This window comes from Pleurodeles waltl, chromosome 3_1, assembly GCF_031143425.1.
Source record: "Pleurodeles waltl isolate 20211129_DDA chromosome 3_1, aPleWal1.hap1.20221129, whole genome shotgun sequence".
Classification (NCBI taxonomy): domain Eukaryota; kingdom Metazoa; phylum Chordata; class Amphibia; order Caudata; family Salamandridae; genus Pleurodeles; species Pleurodeles waltl.
This window is the reverse complement of record NC_090440.1, coordinates 410,587,854-410,611,490: the sequence shown is the minus strand read 5'-3', so window position 1 is coordinate 410,611,490 and position 23,637 is coordinate 410,587,854. Positions and strand designations below refer to the sequence as shown.

General features: G+C 43.8%; 1 protein-coding gene across 1 annotated transcript in view; it reads right to left on the bottom strand.

Annotated features, from left to right (window-relative positions):
* UNC45A (unc-45 myosin chaperone A) overlaps positions 1-22,743 on the bottom strand; it is a 253,863-nt gene extending 231,120 nt beyond the window's left edge. The window contains exons 1-2 of the mRNA XM_069222647.1: positions 22,577-22,743; positions 4,102-4,260 (exon numbers count right to left, since the gene is read on the bottom strand). Coding sequence (XP_069078748.1) covers positions 4,102-4,260; positions 22,577-22,597 — 180 coding nt within the window. The 5' untranslated portion in view covers positions 22,598-22,743. The remainder of the gene's footprint in view (positions 1-4,101; positions 4,261-22,576) is intronic.
* Positions 22,744-23,637: the final 894 nt, after the last annotated feature.

The following is a 23,637-nucleotide window of genomic DNA, read 5'->3' as shown; positions in this document are numbered from 1 at the left end:
ACTGTGCCGTTGTCACAGCCCTCGAAGGTCCTTTGTTTAATCCTGCTATAGGGGACCACCTGCTTGCCTGGTACTCTGACACATGGTACACTGTACATATGGATTGGTTCGATTTACTGTTATTTTTTGTCTCAGATTGTTATTTTTGTTTAATTTGCATCTTGGTTTGTTAGGATCTTTGTTTGTTTTTGGTAGTCGTTCTGTTTGGCTTGTAGCCCCACCCCTGCCCACTCCTGCTGTTTTCCCACTCCCGCAATCTCTCACTCCCCATCCTCCAACCTCCCTGCCTGTCCTTCCCACCTGCCAGGACTACTTATGGATGCCGCTGCACCCGCTGACCGGACGCGTGCAGCGGATGGTCCAAAGACAAGCCTGTCTGTGTCTGGACTGCACCCAACACCAGGATCCCTTGGTCTCCAGTCATCTACTGCTACTCCAAAACATAACCCTCACCACTGGACCACCCAACAGGAACTGCTACGCACCGCTACTCACTTCACAGCAGGTCATTTCACTTGTCGCCACTTCCTGTTCACCTGCAACATCAACCATCCAGCGCACCGTACCAACACACCTTCGGCAAACACTACCACCGCCAACGAAACTTCATCCTGCTCAATGTCCGCTCCCTCAGCAAACACACGACCCATATATGGATCAATAACACCCTCGCCCCCGAAATCATCTTCCTCACAGAGGCCTGGCTCAACGACACCTCTGCACCTCACATCGCCCCAGCTACACCAGATGGATATAAAATCATCCACCGTAACCTCATCAACAAACTCAGGGATGAAATCACATTTATACTCAAGGAATTCATCCACTGCACCACCACAACGGACTACTACACACCGATGATGAAACATCTCAATTTTCAACTCAGGATAGATGGTGGAACCACCATCACAGGCACCCTCACCTACAGAACCCCAGAACCCCACCCCAGCTTCTGCGACAGTATCCACAAATTCATCTCCCCAAGCCATCAACACCAAACATTATATTTTCCTCTGAGACGTCAATTTCCACCTCAACAACCCTAACACCACCAACCTTCTGGGTAGCATTAACATTCTCGGCCTAACGCAAATAGTCACTAACCCTATGCACAACGCAGGACATATGCTAGACCCCCATCTTCGCGTCCAGCAACAGAGTCAAATTCAGCCACACAACCAAGCTCAACTGGTCAGACCACACCATTGTCCACTTTACCAACTGCTCCCAGCCTCACCACCAGTCTGATGAGCACCTCTCATTGCAGCTGGAGCAAAGTATCTGAGTGCCAGTGGGATGACGCCCACAACTTCACCCCTCGCCCTCCCAACATCGAACAAGCGGTCAAAAACTTCACCACATGGATCTCAGACAGCGGTGCTACATCGCCACCAGCAAACCCTCCAAACCCAACAAACCCTCCAAACAACCTAGCTGGTACATCCCAGAAATTAGAATCGCGAAACGCTGCTGCAAACAACTGGAAAAGGTGATGATGTACCACCAAAGATCCCAATAAGAAAACATCTTTAAAGAACTCACTAAGCCAATACCACACACTCCTGGAAGCTACCAGAAGGAACGCCCCAGCCACTTTTATCCAAGCTAGCTCCAACCATAACAAAGAGCTCTTCAGCATTATCAAGGTGTTCTCCAACCCTCAGCAACAAGACCTGTGTGACTCCCTTGCACACTACTTCCATGATAAGCTATCCACCATTGTCAGAACCTTTGCACCACAGCCCTCCACGCCAACACCCACAGTGGTCTAGAAGCCACAGACACCCCTACCAACAGCAGAATCACCATCTAGAGCAGAGGTCTCCAAACTTTTTTATGCAGCGCCCCCCAGCTGAAAAATAAAAATCATTGGGCCCCCTCCACAGAATTGTGCACAATTATTGTATGAAGATGGCAATGTTTAAATATGTCTAGACCTATTTAAACATTGCAGTTAAGTACTGTTATCTTTTTAAAGATGCAATAAGATGCTTCTGCTTAAAACAAAGGCCTGTTATGTGTGTAATGCTTCTTTTGGGCAAAGTCTGGCACCCCCCCTGTGATCACTTGAGGCCCCCCTAGGGGGGCCCGCCCCCCAGTTTGAAGACCTCTGATCTAGAGCCAGCTCATAAATCAAAACACCTCTGGCATCATGTGCTCCATCCACTCAGGATTCCCCACGGACCCCCAAGTTCAACCTCGGTAACAGCACCACCACCAGCAAACTCATGAACATCCTCAACATGTCCATCACCTCAGCCACCTACCTGAACAACTGGAAGCACACCAGAGTGAAACCTCTCCTCAAGAATCCCTCACCAACTCTTAAAAACTCAAACCTTACCGCCCAATCTCCTTGCTCCCCTTCTCAGCCAAAGAACTTGAGAAATAAGTCAACCAACAGCTTACTGCATACCTAGAAGGCAACAAGTTTCTGGACGCAACCCAATCCGGTTTCCACTAGAACCACAGCACCAGAACCATTCTGACTGCCCCGACGGACGACATCAGATGCTTCCTAGACCAAGGAGTCTGAGCTACCCTGATCCTCCTCGACCTCTCAGCATCCTTCAACACCCTACTCAAGAGACTTCATCAGATCGGCAACCGTGAAAACGCCCTCAAATGGATCACATCCTTCCTCTCCATAAGAACCCAGAGAGTCCTCCTCCCTCCCCTCATCTCGAAGCTCAAGGACAATCTGTGGTGCCCCCCAAGGATCATCCCTCAGCCCCATCCTCTTGAACACCTACATGACTCCCTTTGCCAACATCATCAGAGACCACCGTCTAAACAGTCTCTTATGCAGACGACACCCAACTCATCCTCTCCCTATCAAATGACCCCGCCACTGCAAAAGCCAACTTCCACCTCTGCATGACCAGCATTGCCGACTGGATAAAAGACAACTGCCTCAGACTCAACACAGACAAAACTGAGGTCCTGATTTTCAGGAACACTGCCTCATGTGCCATGACTCCCGGCCGCCCTCTGACCTGAGTCTTCTCCGTCACCCCCACGGACCAAGCCCAGAACTGCAGCATCATCCTGGACAACAAAATCAACATGAAGAACCAGATCAAATCAGCCTACTCCATCTGCTTCCTCACCCTCCGCATGCTCCATAAGATTCTCAAGTAGCTCCCAATCACCACCAGATAAACCGTCATGCAAGCCCTCATCACTAGCCGCTTGAACTATGACAATGCTCTGTACTGCACATTCACAGCACACCTCACGAAAAGACTCCAAACCATACAGAACTCAGCTGCCAGCCTAACACTAAACCTCCCAAGACAGACCTGCATCACCCACCAACTGGGGAACCTCCTTTGGCTCCCTGTACATAAATGATGCCAATTCAAGCTGTTGACGCACACCTGTAAAGCCCTCCACAACCAGAATACAGCATACCTCAACCACTGCCTGAGCTTCCACCCTCCCTCCAGACCCCTACACCCCCTCTCTTGCCCTCGCACACCCTCGCATCCACCGCAGCAACAGTGGAGGCCATTTCTTCTCCCACCTTGCCGCAAAATCTTGGAACACCCTCTCCATCCACCTCAGGACCTCACCCCATGCATGCTCCATATTATTAAAAGGGTACACTCTGTGGCACACCACTTCCCCTTCACAAGTTCATATCTGTGATATCTTATTTGTGATATCAGTGGCTGCTGCTGCTCTAACACTGCATGCTCCTGTCACAGTACATGGAATCTTTAAGACTTGCATATGGAGTGATTTGTGATATAATTCAACAGTGCATTCTATAGAATTATGCTTGTACATTCTATTGCATCACAAACAGAATACAAGAAGAGGTGTTTCAATTTTAGAAATCAGTGAATATGAATTTTCAAGACTTCAAGGAGCCAACTGGAAGAACCAACCTGTCACTCTGCACCCTAAAATCAAGGTTTTTTGTAAACATTTTTAATATGTTCCCAATGAAAATGTATGTGGATAAGTAGGCAATAGCTCTGGTTCAAGTGTTTTAAAGCAACTGCCAGAAATGAATCTGCAGGTAGTCCTGCTATCGTACACATACTGCATATTTAATAGCATTTATGCACATATCTTTATGCACTTTACACTTACCAGCTTGAGGTAGCATGCAGCTCGGTTTCTATGTAGAACTGCTACGTCCGTTTGGTTACTACATAGATGGATGGCTTTGGTGTACAGGGACAAGGCAGCTTCATACTCCCCAACTTTAAAGAGTTTGTTCCCTTCCTCTCGAAGGTTAACTGCATTAATCTAGGGAATTAAACAAGCAAGGAAAACAGAAAGTACCATAAAGGAACACTGTCATGGGCAAAGCAAAAGAAAACTATGATAATAACAAGTGATAAATCCTTTAAAGATTACAAAGTTAGGGGGAACAATCTAATTTAGTGCTTTCTTACCTAAGCAAAGCAAGCAGGTTGTTTTGAGCAACTAGCCAGTTTGCAGAGCACTCATTAATACCTCGGATGACTGCACTGCTTTCTTATCCAGTATTAAATCAAATGCTGTTTCCTAGCTTTTTGGGTCACTCTATGTTAGTGATATGAATATTAATTAAAAGGGACTGGCAACTGGAATGTGTTTGTAGTTTGAGAATGTCTCAAGGTAACCCTCAGTTACTGGACTCCAAGTGTAGCTACTTACAACTGGTCTCCGGGGGCCACCTTACTACTTGACTACCATATATACTTGTTCAGCCCTTGACACTTTGAGAGTAGCAATGCTGAGCGGTCTAAGGCTCCTGAAGAAAGTGTTATGGGCAATAAACTCAGCACACAGTAAAGCAACCAAATACTCATTAATACATCAGTGGCCAGTCGGGGTTTTGGTTTTAAAAATGGAAAAGTACATTGTTACTCACCAAACGAAATACTATGCATGAAATAATCACTTAAACCATTTTCTACTGACATATCTCAGTCGGGATATCTCTATTGCAAATAAGTGCTGGGCTCCATGTTTTAAGGATTCAATCATATTTGTAAATGTTTCGAAAAACAATGCAACCCTTCAGCAGGCATTCTCCCTGACAATTCTTAGCCCCTGTAGTATTTCAAACTTCCCTCCCCAGTCATGCATAGGTAACCACAGAAGTTGTGATCTTAGTTGGATATTATCATTCTCATCAATTAGTCTTGTACTCATCTGATTCAACTCTGTGGGGTTCTGAACGAGACAGTAAGCATTTTCCTTCAAAGCCCTCATTGATGTAGTCGAAGAGTGGGGTCCGAGTGTCTGCTGAATAATATTTCAGGTCTTTGAGAATTATAGGTCATCTTCTCAATACATCCAGATTTTTTTAATCCACAGAACTAAAGTGGGCTATTACTTCTTTCTCCCTAGTGAGAGGGTTACCTGTTGAAAGCTAGCAACAAATGAAATACTGTCTTCCCCCCATTTCAATGTAAGTAAGCATGGTGATCTCTGGGTGTTTATCAACCTCAGCTCCCGTGGTTTTCCGTTTTCTCTTCAAGACCTCAGACCAGTATTTTTCCACCTTGGGGCATTTCCTCAATATATGACGTAAGGTCCCTTTAACACCACATCTCCTTAAATATTTCCCATCACTAGAGAAGTCCATTTTTTGCAATATGTCTGGAGTATAATTATATCAGTAGAATATTTGTTATCCAAATATTGTTTTTCTGTAGTTCCCCCTATGACTTCCTTTGAGACTCAAAATGGACAAATCAAGTTCTGAAACACACCCTAAAAAATGGACCCATTTAATCAATCTGTACAAGACTTTCAGGTACCCGACAAATTGAAATACTTTTTTGTGCAGTTTCATGCTGATCTGTAATATATGGCCATTGTTATTGCCAAAGGAAAATATGCTTTGTAAAGTTATGGAAATACACACCCAAATATATATTTCCTGACTTCCTCAAACCATTTCCATAATTCTGTCCAATTTACTATTGTTTCAACACTAATTTTTTGTAGTGTTTTAAAGCATGAACATGGCCTATTGCCATTACAGCACTACAAACAGATTACATTACCCACATTTTGCCTTTTTTTATTCTTCAGGCGCAGAGAGATTAAGTGATTTGTCTAGTATCGCAGAATATTGATTTGACAACAGGAATCAAACCTGGATCCCCATGATCCAAAGTCAGCTGCTCTAGCCACTAGGCCACATCCCATCCAATGGATTTCACTCCATTCAATGCAACCAGTGTTCATAAACACTTGATCTGCATCTCTATATCGCAAGAAGTAGTCTGTTCATTAGAAAAAAACAATATTCCCTACGGATTCACGGTTAATCACAATGGTCAACCAACAATTATTCCTATGAGATTGGAGAAGTTTTATCCTGTGACAGTTTTACCAAACAAACCTCTAAAATTATAAGATTAGCCATTTTGTAAAGCATCACCTTTGGCTTATGGCCACTTCAAAGTGCAATATCAATTTTAAAAAAAGCAAATTAATTAAATGGAAAATTAAAAAGCAATATCCCATTTCAAACATTGTTCTGTTAGCTGTCCCAGGGTCAATCATTCGGTCTCATTGACACTGCTGTTTTAATACGTTTCCTAAACGGTAGGCAGTCCAGTTCTTCCATTAGTCAAGATTTCAAATAGTTTGTGATCCCATATTTTGCCGTCTGAAGGATCAATGGTGTGTCCAGTGAGATTAAACTGTAAAGAAATTTCTAGAATGGATGAATATATATTTTCCTAGCATGGATGAATATCTATAACAATATCTACTGCTACATACTGTCTTATCACTAGCAACAAATCCACACAATTACATTGTCAGAGTTGGCTAAATCACAGTGTGGATTTGTGAAGTTGAAATCTGACCGCTGAAATCTACTGCAATCTGCATACTACAAGGTCAAATTATGTAAAAGTCAACAGACAGAATTTGGAAAAATGCAGAATGATGTACCACGTAAACAAAATGCAAACGTGCCTTTACATTATCAGCTCCATTAAATTAGCATTAGCCCTAACCTACAACCTCAACTCCTAACCCTAACCCCTACCTTAACACCTAACCTGAACCATAACCGCACAATTTATAACCTAATCCCAACCACAACCCCTTGATCTAACCCCCTTTTATCACCCCAACCTCTTATATTAATACCTTAGCATATGCTTAGAGCTACAGCTTAATCACAAGCATCTCAGCCTTACTTTTCTTTTAAAGAAAGAATTTGCATTCAGGAACAGCCAGTCCAGCAAGGAAGGCAACAGGGATGCCCTTGGTTCCCCTCTGCTTTTTGCCCTCTCACTGAAACCACTGGTGGGTTGCTGACATGCTGAGATATAGGTGGAGGAGCAATGATGGAGAGACTGCCAAATGGTGTCTCGATGTGTGCAACCAATGTGCCTTTACACAGTAGGGAGGTAAGACTGCTGTTGCAGCAAATGTCCAAGACCATGAAGGAAGTAGGTGTGCAATCAGGTTTCGAACTGAATCAGACCAAGTCCATAATATACACAATGCAAGCTACTAGTTTGTCCTTAATGGTAGAAATATCACCCGAGGTTTTCATGGCCTCCTTTAAGTACTCCTGTATGTACATACGCCAGGATTAGTCAAAAGGTGTATACCGTACATCCGTATCTAAAATGATGCCACACATGCTGTACATGCTCCAGAACACGCTGATTCTTGAGCGCTGCTTTAGTAAACTATAGCTGATACTGCAAGCACTTTTGTGCAAGTTAACATGCTAGGTTACATAGCACTTAAAACCCTCAGACACCACAGGAACAAGGAGGAATGTGGTCTCAGATGTTCTTAAGTTTTATATCGAGTCATAGCTTTGGTACACAAGTGTGGGTCATAACTTCAGAACCGGATTCGTTAACAAGACTTATAGAAGACCTAATAGATCCAATGCAATTGAAATCTTTACTATTGTTGTCCAAACCCAGGGCTAAAAGCTGCCATTGTGCAGAATCACAATCCGCATGATATGGCGGGGCAGGGAACTAACAGGCAATGGATGCCACAACCAGCTACGTGGCACACTGTGTTTTACCCAGGAAGGCTCCCTGAAAGCTGACAACTGGCCTGTGCCTTTACCTTTTCAGGACATATACAGGGAAAGAATGCTGATGGTCTTTGCAGTCTTTTGTACCCTCTGGGGAGAGTTAGTTTCACTCACCTCAAATAGTGGCAAACAAAGGTTTGGTTGGACTTTCCTAGGAAACTACCTGTGCATGTACTTAACCGAATTACTTCATCTTTGGCAGAGGGTAGTAGGTTGATTACAGAAATCTTCAGAGTGCATGCAATGAGAATTTCATTGTTTGGCTGCACTGCAGAAGTGGGAGGCAGAATCAGGCTACAGATCTGAGAGGCAAATTTAGGATTCACACTTGGGAGGCAGAATTAGCATACATACAGGATCGAGAGGGTTAGAAATAAATTTGTTTTTGCAGGTCAGTTACATGGAATGCCAGACTAAAGCTACAACTTTATAAATGCACATACCATACATACCGCACACTGCAAGTAATGCATAAGACTCACTTAGCAACCAGTGATAAATGTCCTACATGTGGCATTGCAACCGGTACCTAGACACAATTGTGCTAGTCATATGCAGAAATTTAAAATTCTGGAAAAGATTGTTAAGAAACAGAGACATGACAGGTTGAATACAGAACACAGGCTCCAAGCGTGTCTATGTGGTAAATGTCCCATATTAAAAAAAGGAACGCAAATAAATGGGAAATTCAGGGCTTGGGCTGTATGCACAGTGTCTGCACTCACAAAGATGGCTCTCATATCAGAATGCTCCCTACCGGACACTGTGTAAAAGAGTCAACCTTTAAAATGTCAACTACGTTAAAGTTGCATTGAAACTGTAGACGTTATATTGTTGTGTCCTTCATTACTATCAATGACAAATCCCAAAATGTCGAATTTTAAAAGAATTATTAAATACATTTTCATTTATCTAACTGTACCCCAATAACTTTCAGTACCCCTTAACGCTTTCTTTCCCTGAACCCTTAAAACGCCAAACTTCCCCACATTATTACCCTCCCCTGACCCTAAAAACCCTTTGCTTCTTTTAGGCGCCCTTCCCAAAACCCTTTACTACCACTTAATGCTACCCTTCCCTGAAACCAAGAAACCTTTTACAACCCTTTACCACTATCTTTCACTTAACGCCTTCGTGCCCAGATGTAACCTTACATGCTGGACCTGACCCACAGGGCATCTCTAATGACGTCAGCGTGCCCTGCGCACTGAGGTCATCAGAAGTGCCCCGACCGCGCTGGAAGCCATTTGCTTCCAGCGCGGAATGAAAAACATGTGACATTTCTCTCTTGGGGGGCTGGGGAATTAAAAGAGGCATCAGGGGAAAGGAAATGCTTTTCCTTTCCCTCAATGTCTCTTTTGAGCATTCATGCTGCACAATCGCATAGCGATCATGCTGCAGGAACGCCTACTAGACATAAGGGGAGCAGCCCCTTAGGCAAGGGTTGCTCCCCACAGGGGCATAATATTGATGGCCATTTCTGCTGCCCTTGGGGGCAGATAGGCCTATTTTTTTTTATAGGCCCATCCACCCCCAAGGGGGGCAGAAGCCACTTCGATACGAGGGATTATTTAGTTTTTTGTTTGGGGGGGGGGGGGGGGGGGGGGGGGGGCAGGTGACTCCTTGGGCATGGGTCGCTTCCCAAAGAGGGCATATAACTGTTGACCATTTCTGCCCCCCTTGCGGCCAATTTCTTTAGGCCCATCTGTCCCCAAGGGAAAGGGGGGAGAAGCCACGTAGACCCCATGGATGTTTTTTTTTTGGGGGGGGGGGGGGGCAACCCCTTGGGCACAGGTAGCTCCCCAAAGGTGGCGCGTAACTGTTGGCCAGAGGGGCAGATCAGCCTATTTTTGTGAGGCCTATCTGCCCCAGACCCCAACCAGGGATTACATTTTGTGCATTTTCCTTTTGTTGGGTGAGGCAGCCCCTTGGGCAACGGTCACTCCCCTTTGGGGAACATTCATTTTGGTCATTTCTGCCCCCATTGGGGGGCGAATCCGCCTATTTATATTAGCCCCATAGGATTACTGTGGGGGGCACATTACTTTTGGCCATTTCTACCCCACTTGAGGGAGATCGGACAATTTTTATTAGGCAGAAACCACTAGGCACCAGAGATTACTGTGGGGGTGCATGTTTTTGCAAAGGGGGCAGAAACCACAAGGCACCAGGGATTATTGTGTGGGCACATGTTTTTCACATGGGAGGCAGCCCCTTGAGCAAGGGTCGCTCCCCCATGGGGCATTTTACTTTTAGCCATTTCTGCCCCACTTGGGGGAAGATCGGCCTATTTTTGTGAGGTCCATCTGCCCCCAAGGGGGGAAGAAACTCCTAGGCACCAGGGATTACGTTTTGTGCATTTTCCTTTTGTTGGATGTGGAGGCCCCTTGGGCAAGGGTCGCTCCCATTTGGGGGGGCATTCATTTTGGCCATTTCTGCACCCTTTGGGGGCAGATCCGCCTATTTATATTAGGCCCATCTTCCCCCAAGGTGGGCAGAAACCACTAAGCACTAGGGATTATTGTGTGTGTTTTTTACTTGGGGGGAGGGGGGGGGGGGGGGGGGGGGGGTTCGGCCCCTTGAGCAAGGGTCGCTCCCCTTTGGGAGGGGGCATTCATTTTGCCCGTTACTGCCTATTTATATTTGGCACATCTTCCCCCAAGGTGGTCAGAAACCACTAAGCACCAGGGATAGATAGATAATACAGATATATATATATATATATATATAAATAAATAAAAAAAGAGAGGGAGAGAGAGATTTTTGTTGTTGTTGGGGGAGCATTCATTTTGGCAGTTAGATCAGATCAGCCTTGTTGTGTTAGGCCCATCTGCCCCCCAAGATGGGCAGAAACAACTAGACACCAGGGAAAATCTGGAAATGTTTAATGGTGGGGTGTTTGTTGACTGGCGATGTCTTTGTATTTATGATCATAAGGTTTTATTTCTCCTTTTTGTTCTAGGTCAAAGCTTTTGATTCCTTTGCTATGACTCCTAGCAGTTTTGGCAGTGGGAGACCTGCATTTTGTGTAGTTGTATGGGTTTGGTAAAACCTTTTTTGGACTATTTACTCCAAATGAGTATCGTTGCCATGAATAAATGATTTTTTTTAAATGATGTACTAAATGTAGGGTATTTAGCTTAGGTTTCATTGCCCTTAGATTTGTGCAGTGATATTTATGTTGTCTTATGTGTCATTTTATTTTGTTTTTCGTTTTTAGTGGGATATCACTGGTGCTGTGCAGAGTAGGTGCTGACGAGTCTAGCTGTCTCAGGCAAGTGAGTGGTATAGTTTTTGAGTATATAGGTCTTTGTGATAAAGCCACACTTTGTTTATCACTTATTTTACACTGTGTTGGTTGTTATTGACGTATTTGTCAAGTTACTTTTATTAGGAAGGATCATGGCTAGCCGCAGGATGACTACTCAGCAGGTTACTGGTGTGCTTTTTGAGTTTTCTTTTGACCATGATTATGAGACTGATTCTGCATCTGAGGCAAAGGAGGAAGTGCAAGATTCTGGCAGTGAATTATCTGTCCAGGAGAAATCATTTGATGATGAAGCCACACTCAGCGCAGATGAAGTGACTGTTTTAGAGGAGGACCCTGATGTGCCAATAGTGCAGCAGCCTGGGGCTGAAAGGCTTCTCATTGGAAGACCTGAACTCTGGGTGGCCCCACACATGGAGCAGCTGGCGTTGCCTGCCTTTACTGCTCTCACAGGGTGTAGAGTGAATACGGAAAACTTTTTGTCTATCAATTTCCTCCAGTTGTTTTTGGACAATGTATTTTTGGAAGAGATTGTTGAGCAGACTAATTTGTATGCTAAGCAGTATTTGAGGGACAACAGTGCCAGACGTGGGACCATACTCTAGAGCTACCCGGTGGATTCCCACAAATCTGGAAGAGCTGAAGAAGTTCTTGGGTTTAACTTTTTGATGGGGCTGATAAGGAAGCCGTCACTGTCTTCAAATTGGTCTACTTGTCGCTTGATGGCAGCGGCTATATTTCCTGCAACCATGAGTCATAATCGGTATTTGCTTCTTCTTTGGATGTTGCATTTTGAAGCCAATGCTTTAACGCTGCCAAGAGATCACCCTGATTGTGACAGTCTTTTTAAGATTCAGTCTGTGCTTGATCACTTTGTAGATCGGTTTTCAGAGATTTATGTTCCAGAGAAAGAAATAAGCTGTGGACGAGTCTTTGGTCCTGTTCAAGGGCCGTTTCGTTTTAGGCAGTACATTCCTAGCAAGAGGGCACATTATGGAATTAAGATGTATATGCTGTCTGAGAATACTACAGGAGATGTCTAGAATTTCCGGGTCTACACTGATAGGGACTCCAGTATTGACCCACGTGGTTGTCCGTCTACTTTTGGGGTTAGTGAGAAAATTGTGTGGGAACTCGGTGGACAACTATTTAACAAAGGTCACCATTTGTACCTAGATAACTTCAACACTGGTGTGCAATTGTTCAAGGTGAACCCTGTTGCTTGTGGCACTGCCCGCTCTAACTGTGAAGGCTATCCTAGGGATCTTATGTGTAAAACAAACTTGAGAGGGGACATTGCAGTGTTCTGCATAATGATGAGCTGCTAGCTGTGCAATTTGCAGACAGGAGGGATGTCTACATGCTGACTACCATCCATGATGAATGTACTTCACCTGTGACAGGTTGCTGAAGAGCGCAAACCTGCACGCATTTTAGACTACAATAAGCACATGGGTGGTGTACAAAGAGTAGATCAGTAGATGGAACCTTACACTGCTGTTCGTAAGGCTTACATCTGGTGTAAGAAGTTGGCTATACATCTCTTTCATTTAGCAACTTTTAATGTTTTTGTTGGGTTCAAGGATTGTTCTCCTGAGTCAAAGATGACATTTGTTAAGTTTCAGGAGTCTGTGATAGAGAGCCTTGTTGTAGTGGAACAGGCAAGAGTTCCTAGAGAGGCAGTGGTGGAGGATGTGGTTAAACTGAACAATTGCCATTTTCCTGATCACATTCCTCCCATGCCCCAAATGACTTTCCCGCTAAGAAATGTAGTCTGTGCCCAAAGAGGTATCCCGTGGGAGAGCTCTATGCACTGCCCTTATTGTCCTTCTAAGCCTGGGCTGTATGTGGCTGGTTGTTTTAGAAGTTATCACACCCAGAAGAATTATTGGGAACTACTTTAAAAGTGAACTGCCTGTTCTGTATTGTTTTATATTTTTTGTTCAGTTTCACGGTTGGCATTACTGTCAAGTATTTAGTTACAGCTTTTGCATTTGTAGTTTTGTACATACTTATAATTAGTGTTTTCTTTTTTGTTAAAAAAAAAAAAAGTGATGGCGGTGTGCGTGGAGTGGCGCTTGGCTGGTGGTATGTGTGGAGTGGCACCTGGCTGGCGGTGTGCATGGAGTGGCACCTGGCTGGCAGTGTGAATAGTGACTTGCTGTTGGTCACTATGACACACTGCTAACCAAATGCCAATCCACAGACTCCGTCAGCTGGTGTGTTTGCTGTGTCAGGCATGTAGGTGTATGAAAGTGAAGGGCCCTTGAATGGCACTGTCTGTTGTGTGAGAGTTGTAATGTGCTGAGTCCGCAACAGACGGCAGGAATGGTCTTGTGCATGTCAGGTATGAAAGGTGTGTGAATGGACTGTAAAGTGGTTGGTGCCTTGACGTGGCTTTAGAGCCCACAAGCTGCGAGTCACTGGTTCTGTTTTTTGGCCTTTCAGTTATTAACAGTGCATTTAATTTTTGTGAAATCTCTTGTTAATAAAATTTGATCTATTGAACCAGTCCTTGCTCTTGTGCCAAATTCAACCAGTATGTGTGTGATAAAATATATATATATTTTTTTTAACCTGCCTCGCTGTAATCAGGTGTCGAAGCACACCTGTGACATGCTAGGTGTCTATGGTGGGACACCAATGATGAAGCATGCCACCAACTAGGTTGGTGGATGAGGGGTCTTTTTTAACAAAGGCTATGGGTCTTTCTTTTCACAATTTGATTGTTTAGAAGATCACAGAAGACTAGGTAGCGTGCTCGCTTCTTCTCTATGGAAAATCTACCAGCCCGAGAAAGTTTGAAAACTAGACACTCGGTGGAGTACAGGGTGGTGTGCCTCTTGTGGATCCCAACAAGCTTCTTGGCCACAATACCCTGTAAACTTCAAGATGTGACTAAAATCACACATTTGTCGTGCATTTCTGTGCCATTTTCTTCCAGGAGCAAAAATAAACTAGAAACTTCCTACCACCCACCATTTCCCCCCCCCGGTCTCCTGATAAAAATACTACCTCACTTGTGTTAGTGGACCAAGTGCCCACGAAAGGGAAGTGGCCAAAACACAACGTGGACACATCAAAATGATCTATTGCAAAACTACCTGTTTTTGGTCCCAGGCTCGGCAGCCATCTAGGGAAATCTACCACACCGAGACATTTGTGAAAACTAGACACCCGGGGGAGTCCAGGGAGTTGTGGCTTGTGTGGATGAACCAACGTTTTCTTACACAGACTCCCCTGCAAACCTCAAATGGACCTAAAAAAAAAAAAAAAAAAAAAGCACATTTTCCTCACTTTTCTGTGTAGGATCGCTGCGCCAGCACAAATTTCCTACCACCCACCGTTCCCCTCGGCCTCCCAAGTAAAAGGATACCTCACTTGTGTGTGCGCTTATCAACACGCTGCGATATCCCCTCAATCTCTACACGTTTTTCAACCTTCCTTGTCACAGGCACTTGGACCACCCACACAAGTGAGGTATCATTTTTATCAGGAGAGCTAGGGGAACGCTGGGTGGTAGGAAAAAAACAGATGCTTTCTTCTGCAGCACTTTTTTCCCCACTTTCCCCCCAAAAAAACAAATATTAGTTGTATTTTGGCTACTTTCTTGGCCTCCTCCAGGGAAACCCAAAAACTCTGGGTACCTTTAGAATCCCCAGAATGTTGGAAAAAAAGGATGCAAATTTGGCACGGATAGCTTATGTGGACAAAAGATTATGTGTGCCTAAGTGCGAACTACCCTAAATAGCCAAAAAAAACAGGCTTGGCACAGGAGGGGGGAAAGGCCTACCAATTTCCCGAATATAAAAGGCCCTCACTTCTCCTTATTGCTACCCTTCCCTGAACAAAACAAAACAAAAAAAAAAAAACTTTACTACCCTTTAACTCAACCAATCATTGAACCCTAAAATCTCTCAAATGTACAAAAAAAAAAAAACTCTGAAACCCTTAACTCTACCTATCTTAGATCCCTCATATCCCTTTTCTCCCCCTTAATCCTGCCTTCACCTGAATCCCAAAAACCTCTTACTAGACTCCTGTCCCTTCCCTCACCTCACTGTAAATGCTTCTCTCTACTCTAGAAGGACAATTCCTCCTTGTCCATGCTCACGGTACACTTATTGTTGTCCTATAAGGCCTGACATATTTTGATTAGTTTGTAGCTACACATTTTATTTCATTCTATTTTTCCAGTAGACAAACTTTTTGACATAAGTTTTTTTCAGTCTACTTTTTCCTCACAATGTTTTTATTGCAAACTGCTTGCTGGAGCTATTGTCAAGAGCTAAACAAAATGAAAATAGTAGCAAATTTGCCGACCTAGCTTTTTTTCTGGTAAAACAACAGGCAAGGAACTCACTCAGGGCACCCCCAAAATCCTTATTGCCGAAAGATCTGAAGAAATGGTCAGCAGCAGAAAGCAATACCCTAGTCAAACTATAGCAACAACACAGAGGTGGGATGAACTGTGACTCTTGGAATACAATAATACCCACCCTCGCCAACAAAACAGACAGACCACTGTGAATGACCAGAGTTAATTGATGCCCCTAAGAGATGACACCTTGACCCACTATATGCCCACAAACCTCAGAACAGGCTAATCAGAGACTGGACGAGATAGACATAATGAAAGCACCAACAAAAGACAACCTAAATGAAACAGTGAGGATATACAATAGAAGGAACACAGAGCAGATGAATGTTCCCATCTCCTGAGCACCTTATAATAGCACCTTGATGGCACAAGCCACCACAAACAAGTACTCAAAATTCTGTGGCACAGAAATGACCCATGAAAGCAAGATGACTGGATTTTCCCTAAAGATAACATGCCTAACGAATTTTCGAGTTTGCTCACTTGTTTTTGATTGTACCTAACAGGTGATCACCTCTTAATTCTTACTGAATATGTCTCATGTATATGATATTTGCTTTGTACACTTGATTGTAAAGCCAAAACATCCTATAAAACACAAAAAAGAAAGAGAAAAGGTGTAAAAAGTAGTAAATGTATAATACTGAGGTTGGGGCAGGCCGAGCAGTGTACTGCAACAAGTTGGAAGACACAAATCTCTTGCTGGCGGATATGATAAAATGGACCAAAGCGAAATGTGAGACGAGTTCTCTCTTCACCAACATAGTGGTACATCCGCCTGATTTAGAAGAGGGTGAACCTTAAGTTTGCTGCGGAGGCGACTACTTTGTCACAGCGGTAGACAAACTTCTCCAATGGCCCGAAGGAGTAAGGGTTGTTGGAGAATTAGCTTCATACCCACCCGCCCAATTGGAATGTGTGGACATATATGCATTTTTTTAATATCCATCGCCACCAGGCAAACCCTGGTGGTGAGGGACAGTCGAAAAGAAATAATGCCCCATCACAATGAGAGAGGGTTCCCATGGCGAGGGAGCATTATTTTTTTTTTTATTATTATTTTTTCAAAAGGAAATTCCCATTTTATGAAAATTAAAAAGAGAAAAGTGTTTGGTGCAAGGCTCCGTCAGTCTGACAGAGCCCTGCACCAAACAACAAAATGCACTGACAGGAACCACCATGACAGCAGTTCCCGGCAATGCTTTATAAATGACTACCAGCTTGCTGTAATTTATTAATCTGGAGGCTGGGGTCTCCGCCAGGGCGATGGAGTAAATTACTCTCTCACCCTGACGGAACAACAGCCTGACTGCCAAAAGGTAAATCTGGCCTCTAGTCCTAACATTTTGATGTACCCCATGGATGGGAAACATACATAGGAGCAGAGAACTAAGATATGCAAAATTACAGACATTGTTCAAGCTCATGTGTTATGCACAGCTGCGTGTGACAGCAGCTTGGGAAGTACATGAGGAGGGACAAACTATGATGTAATCAGCGACTGGCATTTATAAACATCACGTTGAGTTAACCCCTTGTGTGTGGCGGATGGCTTGGTGCTGTCATCTGCCACAGTGCCAGTGACAGAGGGATTTCCTTATTTTTTTTGTTGTTTTAGCCTAGAGAGCTGGAGTACAGCTTCCATAGCAGCCTGAGGCACACCAACGTCATTATGCTGAAAGTGAAATGAGCCAATAAGCTCACTTCACTTTCACCGCTTTGGTGCTCGGGCCATATCTCAGCACCCCCGAACACCAATGCATACAGGAGAGGTATCATTAGAAAGGGGAGAATCTTCCCCTTCCAACTGTACCTTTAGTGGATCCCTGCTTAAGGATTGCAGCGGTAAGGTGATCCCCAAACAGGAATCCATCTACTAGACACAAGAAGGTAGGAGCCCTTAGGCAGGGGCTCATGCTCCCACTTAAAATTACCATGTGGCCCCTCCTTCTCAAGAGGTGGGGGGGGGGGGGGGAGCAGGAAGTCCACAAGACACCAGTGATGACTTTTTTTTTTTCTTTTAAATGTGGAAGTGGGAGTTGCCCAGCATGGCCATGCCACCACACCTGAAAAAAAAAAAAAAAGGGAAACAGTCGTTCTGCCCTCTTGGGGAGCAGATAGGGGCAATTACCCCTTCTGCCCCCACACCAGGGGGAGGGGGGGTAGGAAGCACATGAGATATTAGGCATTACTTTTTTTTTTTGTTTATTGTAATTGTGGGGCTGCCCATCATAGGCACTGCTATGCCCCCAACCCCATAAAAATAGGAAAGCAGTGGCAATTACCCCCATCAGCCCCCCTGGGGGGGAGGGGCATAAAGCCCACTAAACACCAGGGACAACTTTTTTTTTAATTGTAGGGGTGGGAACTACTCAGCATGGGCCATACCTCTACCCGCTCAAAAAAATGAGGAAACAGTCTTTCTGCCCCCTCCCTGGGGGGCGGGCACTGCACACCAGGGATTACTTTTTTTTTTTTTTTTTTTTTGTAATTGCTTGTTAGGGGTGGAGAATGCCCAGCATGGGCATGGCCATTCTCCCCACCCTCGTTAAAAAGGGGTATCAGTCTTTCTGCCCCCCTCCATGCCCTACAAACCTCAAACATTGACTAAAAACACACATTTTCTACACATCTCTGTGATGGAAACTTCCAGAGTCTGAAGGAATCCACAAAAGTCCTACCACTCAACTTTGCTCCACTTGTGCTCAGTAAATTGCTGCACAACTTGTGTGGTTGGGCCTAGTGCCAGCAACGGAAATGGATTGAACCAAGGTCAATAGGAGTCCCTGTGAAAGGGCTCCCATTGTCATTGGTTTGATCTGTTCCTGTCACCAGCACTATGCCCAGCCACCCAAGTGGTGCAGCATTTTTTCAGCACAAGTGAGGCAATGCTGGGTGGTAGGAATTTTGTGGGTTCCTGCGGATTATTCATGTTTCCATCACAGAAATGTAATGAAAATGCATGATTTCAGGCAAAGGTTGAGGTTTGCACGGTATTGTGGGTAAAAAAAAAAAAGAAATTAAAAACAATCATGAGATCCACGCAAGTCACCCCATCCTGTATTCCCCTAGGTGGATAGTTTTCAAAAATGTATGGGTTTGCTAGATTTCCTTAACTACCAGCTGAGCTAGGGTCCAAAAACCACAGCTACCCACTTTGCAAAAAAACAGGTCAGTTTTGAATGGAAAAACGTGATGTATTCATGTTGCGTTTTGGGCCGTTTCCAATCACAAGCATTAGGCCTACCCCTACAAGTGAAGTACCATTTTTATCAGAAGACTTAGGGGAATGCTTGGTAGAAGAAAGTTTGTGGCTCTCTGAAAATTCCAGAACTTTCCATCACAGAAACATGAGAAATATTCGTTTTTTTAGTCAAAGTTTGCAAGGGATTTGGGGTAAAACAACCTGGTAAGATCCACTCAAGTCACCCCATTCTGGGTTCCCCTAGGTGTCTAGTTTTCAAATATGTACAGGTTTGCTTGGCTTCCCTTTGTGCTGGCTGAGCTGTGGCCCAAAGTCCACAGCTAGGCACACTGCAAAAAAATGGGTCAGTTTTGAGTGAAAAATCTGATGTGTGCATGTTGCATTTTGGGCTCTTTCCTGTCGCGGTTACTATCCCTATCCACACATGTGGGGTACCACTTTTATCAGGAGACTTAAGGGAACACAGAATAGTACGTGGAACAAGTGTTATTACCTATTGTATTTCTCTGCATTTATGCCTTCCAAATGTAAGACAGTGTGTAAGAAATAAGACACTTTGAGAAATGCCCTCTATTTCACATGCTAGCATGGGTACCAACAAATTCAGATATATGCAAATAACTGCTTTAAATGCCATACGTTTGCCCGTTTTGTACTTATATATGTCTTCTTGATATCTATTTTTTTATATTTTACCTTATGAACTGCTCTATACCTGGTAAGAATGAAAAACCATTGCAAGTTGCAGCTCAGTTATTGGCTCTGGGTCCCTTGAGTTCTTGGAAAACCCACAAACGCTATATATCCCCGCAACCAGCAGGGTCTAGCAGATTTAATGCTATATTGCTTTTATAAATTGGCATTCGTGATGAGATGTTACAAACGAAAACGTTGTCCAAAATGGCCGTTTTTCTGCTACTTTCCAATATTTTTTATTTCAACGCTTAGTTTCCAAGAGAAAACCTCGAAGGATCTACACAAATAACCGCTTGCTTAATTCATAATTATGTCTAGTCTTAGAAATGTATAGCCTTCTGGGATGCACCATGGGGTTCACACCCGTTTCCACCATAAACTGGAAGGAGGCTGAAAGCACCAAAAAGGACACAAGGGCTATCTCCCAGTAAAAAGCCAAAACTGTGGTAAAATATTTGGGGCCTCATTTAAGAGTTTAGCGGATGGGGTTACTCCGTCACAAACGTGACAGATATCGGGTCCGCTGTATTACAATCCCATTATAGCCTATGGAAGTCATAATACGGCGGACAGAATATCTGTCAAACTTGTGAAAGAGTAACCTGTCTGCCAAACTCTAAATCAAGATCTTGGTTTTCTGAATCATGTCAGCCTGGTCCTGATAGCAGAGAAGACTCATTTTGGCACTGCAAACCTTTCGTTGATGCCATTTGGAGGAAAACAAACAGACACTTTATTCTGCAGCACTTCCCCCCCTCCCCCCTCCATTTTCCCCCCAAAACACCAAAATGTAGCTATATTTTGGCTAATTTCTCAGTCTCCTCCTGGGCAATCCACAAACAGTAGGCACATTTAGGATCCCCAAGATGTTAGCAAAAAGGACACATATTTGTCATGGATAGCTTATGTGGACAAAAAGTTATGTAAGCCCAAGCAAGACCTGCCCCAAATAGCCAAAAAAAGGCTTAGCACTGAAGGGAAAGGCCTGGCAGTAAAAGGGTTACTTACAGTGTCAGGTTTTTGTTGTGACCTGTGTACTGTATGTCAAATTAAACCAAGAAATTTGCATACAGCTTTGGCTTGTGTCGAGGCTCTCCCTATCGACTTGCCTTGGACCATAAACAGCATCCTATTTAGATACCTGACTAATACCCACATAGTACCCATGCGGTTTTGGCAATATTGATTTTTTCTTAGAAATGCGGATAATAGCTATTGAGATCATAAATGCTCTTTAGCATCATTCTCTGGCCTTCCAAACGCCACTGCATAAAGACATTCCGTTCAACACCATATGCCATCGAACTTAGAACACTTGTATCAGTGTATTGTACCTGTAGATCTCAGGGGGTGAAATGCTGCCTACTTATTTGTGCTCCAAAATGGCACAAACTAGGCATGTTATACAGGACACAAATGTTTTTTCTTCTCAATCGGTATATTAATATTCATTCTGTTTGTGTTCACAAAGATTTTCCTCTGTTTCATCCAGCTGTTAATATCTGTGACATTCCAGTTTAATCGCAAAATTGTCATACTCATTTTTCAAACTTCTTACGTTCCCGACAAGATGATTGGTGTGATCCATGTTGTATTTCTGTATTTTTTGTGTAGCTTATTTCTATGTACAGTGCATACTTTGAACTAAGTTGCCCTCAGGCATTTTTAACGGGCCACCATTGAGAGCTCTGAAGCAAAGGCTGAAGGCACTACGAATTTCTCACAGTATCTGTCAATGGGTCTATTGCCTCTCTACTGAACAAACAGAGTAATAGTCACTTATTCCAGTTGCAATTGTGATTCTGTGCAACTGTGTGCGAAGGAGGTGCACAGTTACCAAGATATTGAGAAAGCAAAAGTAAATACATATATAGTGCTTACAGGTGAGTGGGTGTGTTTGGGGGTTGTGAAGTGAAAGTCTCTGGTTATACTGAATAAGCAGCTACCTACGTCATTATCATATGGAATCTCGTTATTGATGTCATAACTACATTCACAATTGCTTTATTAACCTTCTTGCTTTCAGATTTGCTTGAAAATGTACCACTCTTCTTTCAAACATTTCCCAGGGTAGAGTCCGACCCCCCCCCCCCCCCCGAGCCCCTTTTGTGACGAACGGGCTCACTCACCAATGGGCCCTCATCCCGCACTATTATGCCCCACCACTTTCAAATGTCATCAGCCGCCACTGAATGCAAGGCTAAAAAACGACTTATTCACAGTGCTTTCTGCTACAGGCGGAGACCTAGCAATAAAAATATACAAGTTACGCGTCCTTACTGCAACAAATAGGATTCCTTTCTGTGGCTGTCTGGTTACACACACAGACATCGGCAGTTAATCATATTACCCATTAGCGGTGTCATAAAGTAAAACGGAATCTCCAACTAATTTGTTTGACTTGCATTTATGTTTCGTTTAAGGTGTGTGTTATTTTATATGCAGTTACCTGAAGGTGACAGGTCAGCAAAATATTTACAACATATATATATATATTTTTGCCAGGTTTTTGACATCGTTCCTACACTCAACGCACTCAATCGTCCTCATTGCACTGAGGATCAAAGTTCCTCTACTTTTTTAAATGCACTTCGACCGCTGGTGAGGAGGTCAAGAAATAAGCTGATAACCATTAAGGATGCATGTGAATCCAACATGCTTCCGTATTAAACAGCAGCATAAAAATAAAACTCTTACTGAACTACTTATTCTCTGCATACCTTTCGGCTGTGGCTAGTTCTCCACATGACGTTTTACCAAGAATTATGTTCCCTTTCAAGAATATCGCTCCACATTTATATCGGCCTCCTCTGGCCCTTCCCATAATTATCAAACTATTTCAACATGATTCGCCTACGCATTGGTTATTGGGAGCGCTCATTGAATATCCGTCCACTCCCTTCAAACCACTTAAGGAAGATACGGTCCCAGCCTTGTCATTTTCACACAAAATATTCTGCTCGGGCTGCGTGCAGCATAGCCTTCAGTGCTCACCTCTGGGTCGGTTTCCTCCATCTCCGGGTTGCGCCGCCCTGTCTCGGGAAGCCTAGCTCGGACAGAGCCGGGTAAAGCTTACAGTGTCTCGGGCTGTCACACACTGCAACAGTCGCCGGACCCGGTTCAGGGACAGGCCACGCCCCTTCCACGCGGCGCACAGCTATGACGCGGCCAGAGCGCCCGTGTTGTGGTGGGAGTGCATACCGGCGCGTCTTGGCTTACCTAATAAGGAAGAAGGAGAATCTGTGTATGTTTTGTTGGCGAGAACAACTCTAGGAGCAGTTCCTATGTGATATTTAGAAATTTGCTTCACATGCAGCGCCACTGACTGAGCCCAACAAAATGTTGAATGTGTTGGTTGACAGTGAGCATGTTCGAATCGCTAGTGTGTTTCAGGCACCTTATTTCCCAATAGTCTATTCGGAGCCATACTACAGTAAAAAGTTCGATTCGGTGGAATTTGTATATACTAGTACTACGTTCACGTTGTTATAAGCTCTATTATTGTTATTTTTTGTGTGTGCTTTTCCATGTTTAGACTGTGCTTCTATTATATTAAATTGTACTTGTATATATTGCGCTTATTACCCTTGACGAGGCATTGAAGTGCTTTACGCCAAGTAGCACGCTGTTCTGGAACCCAGGGTTAGTGTTTAATATAGTGGTTATTTGGTTTTGTTCTATGGAACACTTCGAGCGCAGGTTTGGCATACAGCTGAAATAACCTAGATTTTTAAAGGTAAAACCTATGACAATTTAGAGTTCTCCTTAAGCTTTCCCCCACTCTAATGCAAACTACTGGGGAATTTGCATTTTCAACTTTGTTTTTTTCCAAATCTCCTTCGTGCATATATGTTTTAGTGCAATAGAAAGCTGGTGTAATTCAGAGATAACCAGTTTTATTTTTTGATTCAATAGTTTTGAGCAGATAACGCAAATATCAAAACTACAAGTTGAAGAATACAGTGACAAAAGAAAGCATTAGAGGCGCTACTTGTGACACACCAACATCAATGCCAAAAGACCCTGTTCAGGCGGTAGACTCACGATTTTGGCTG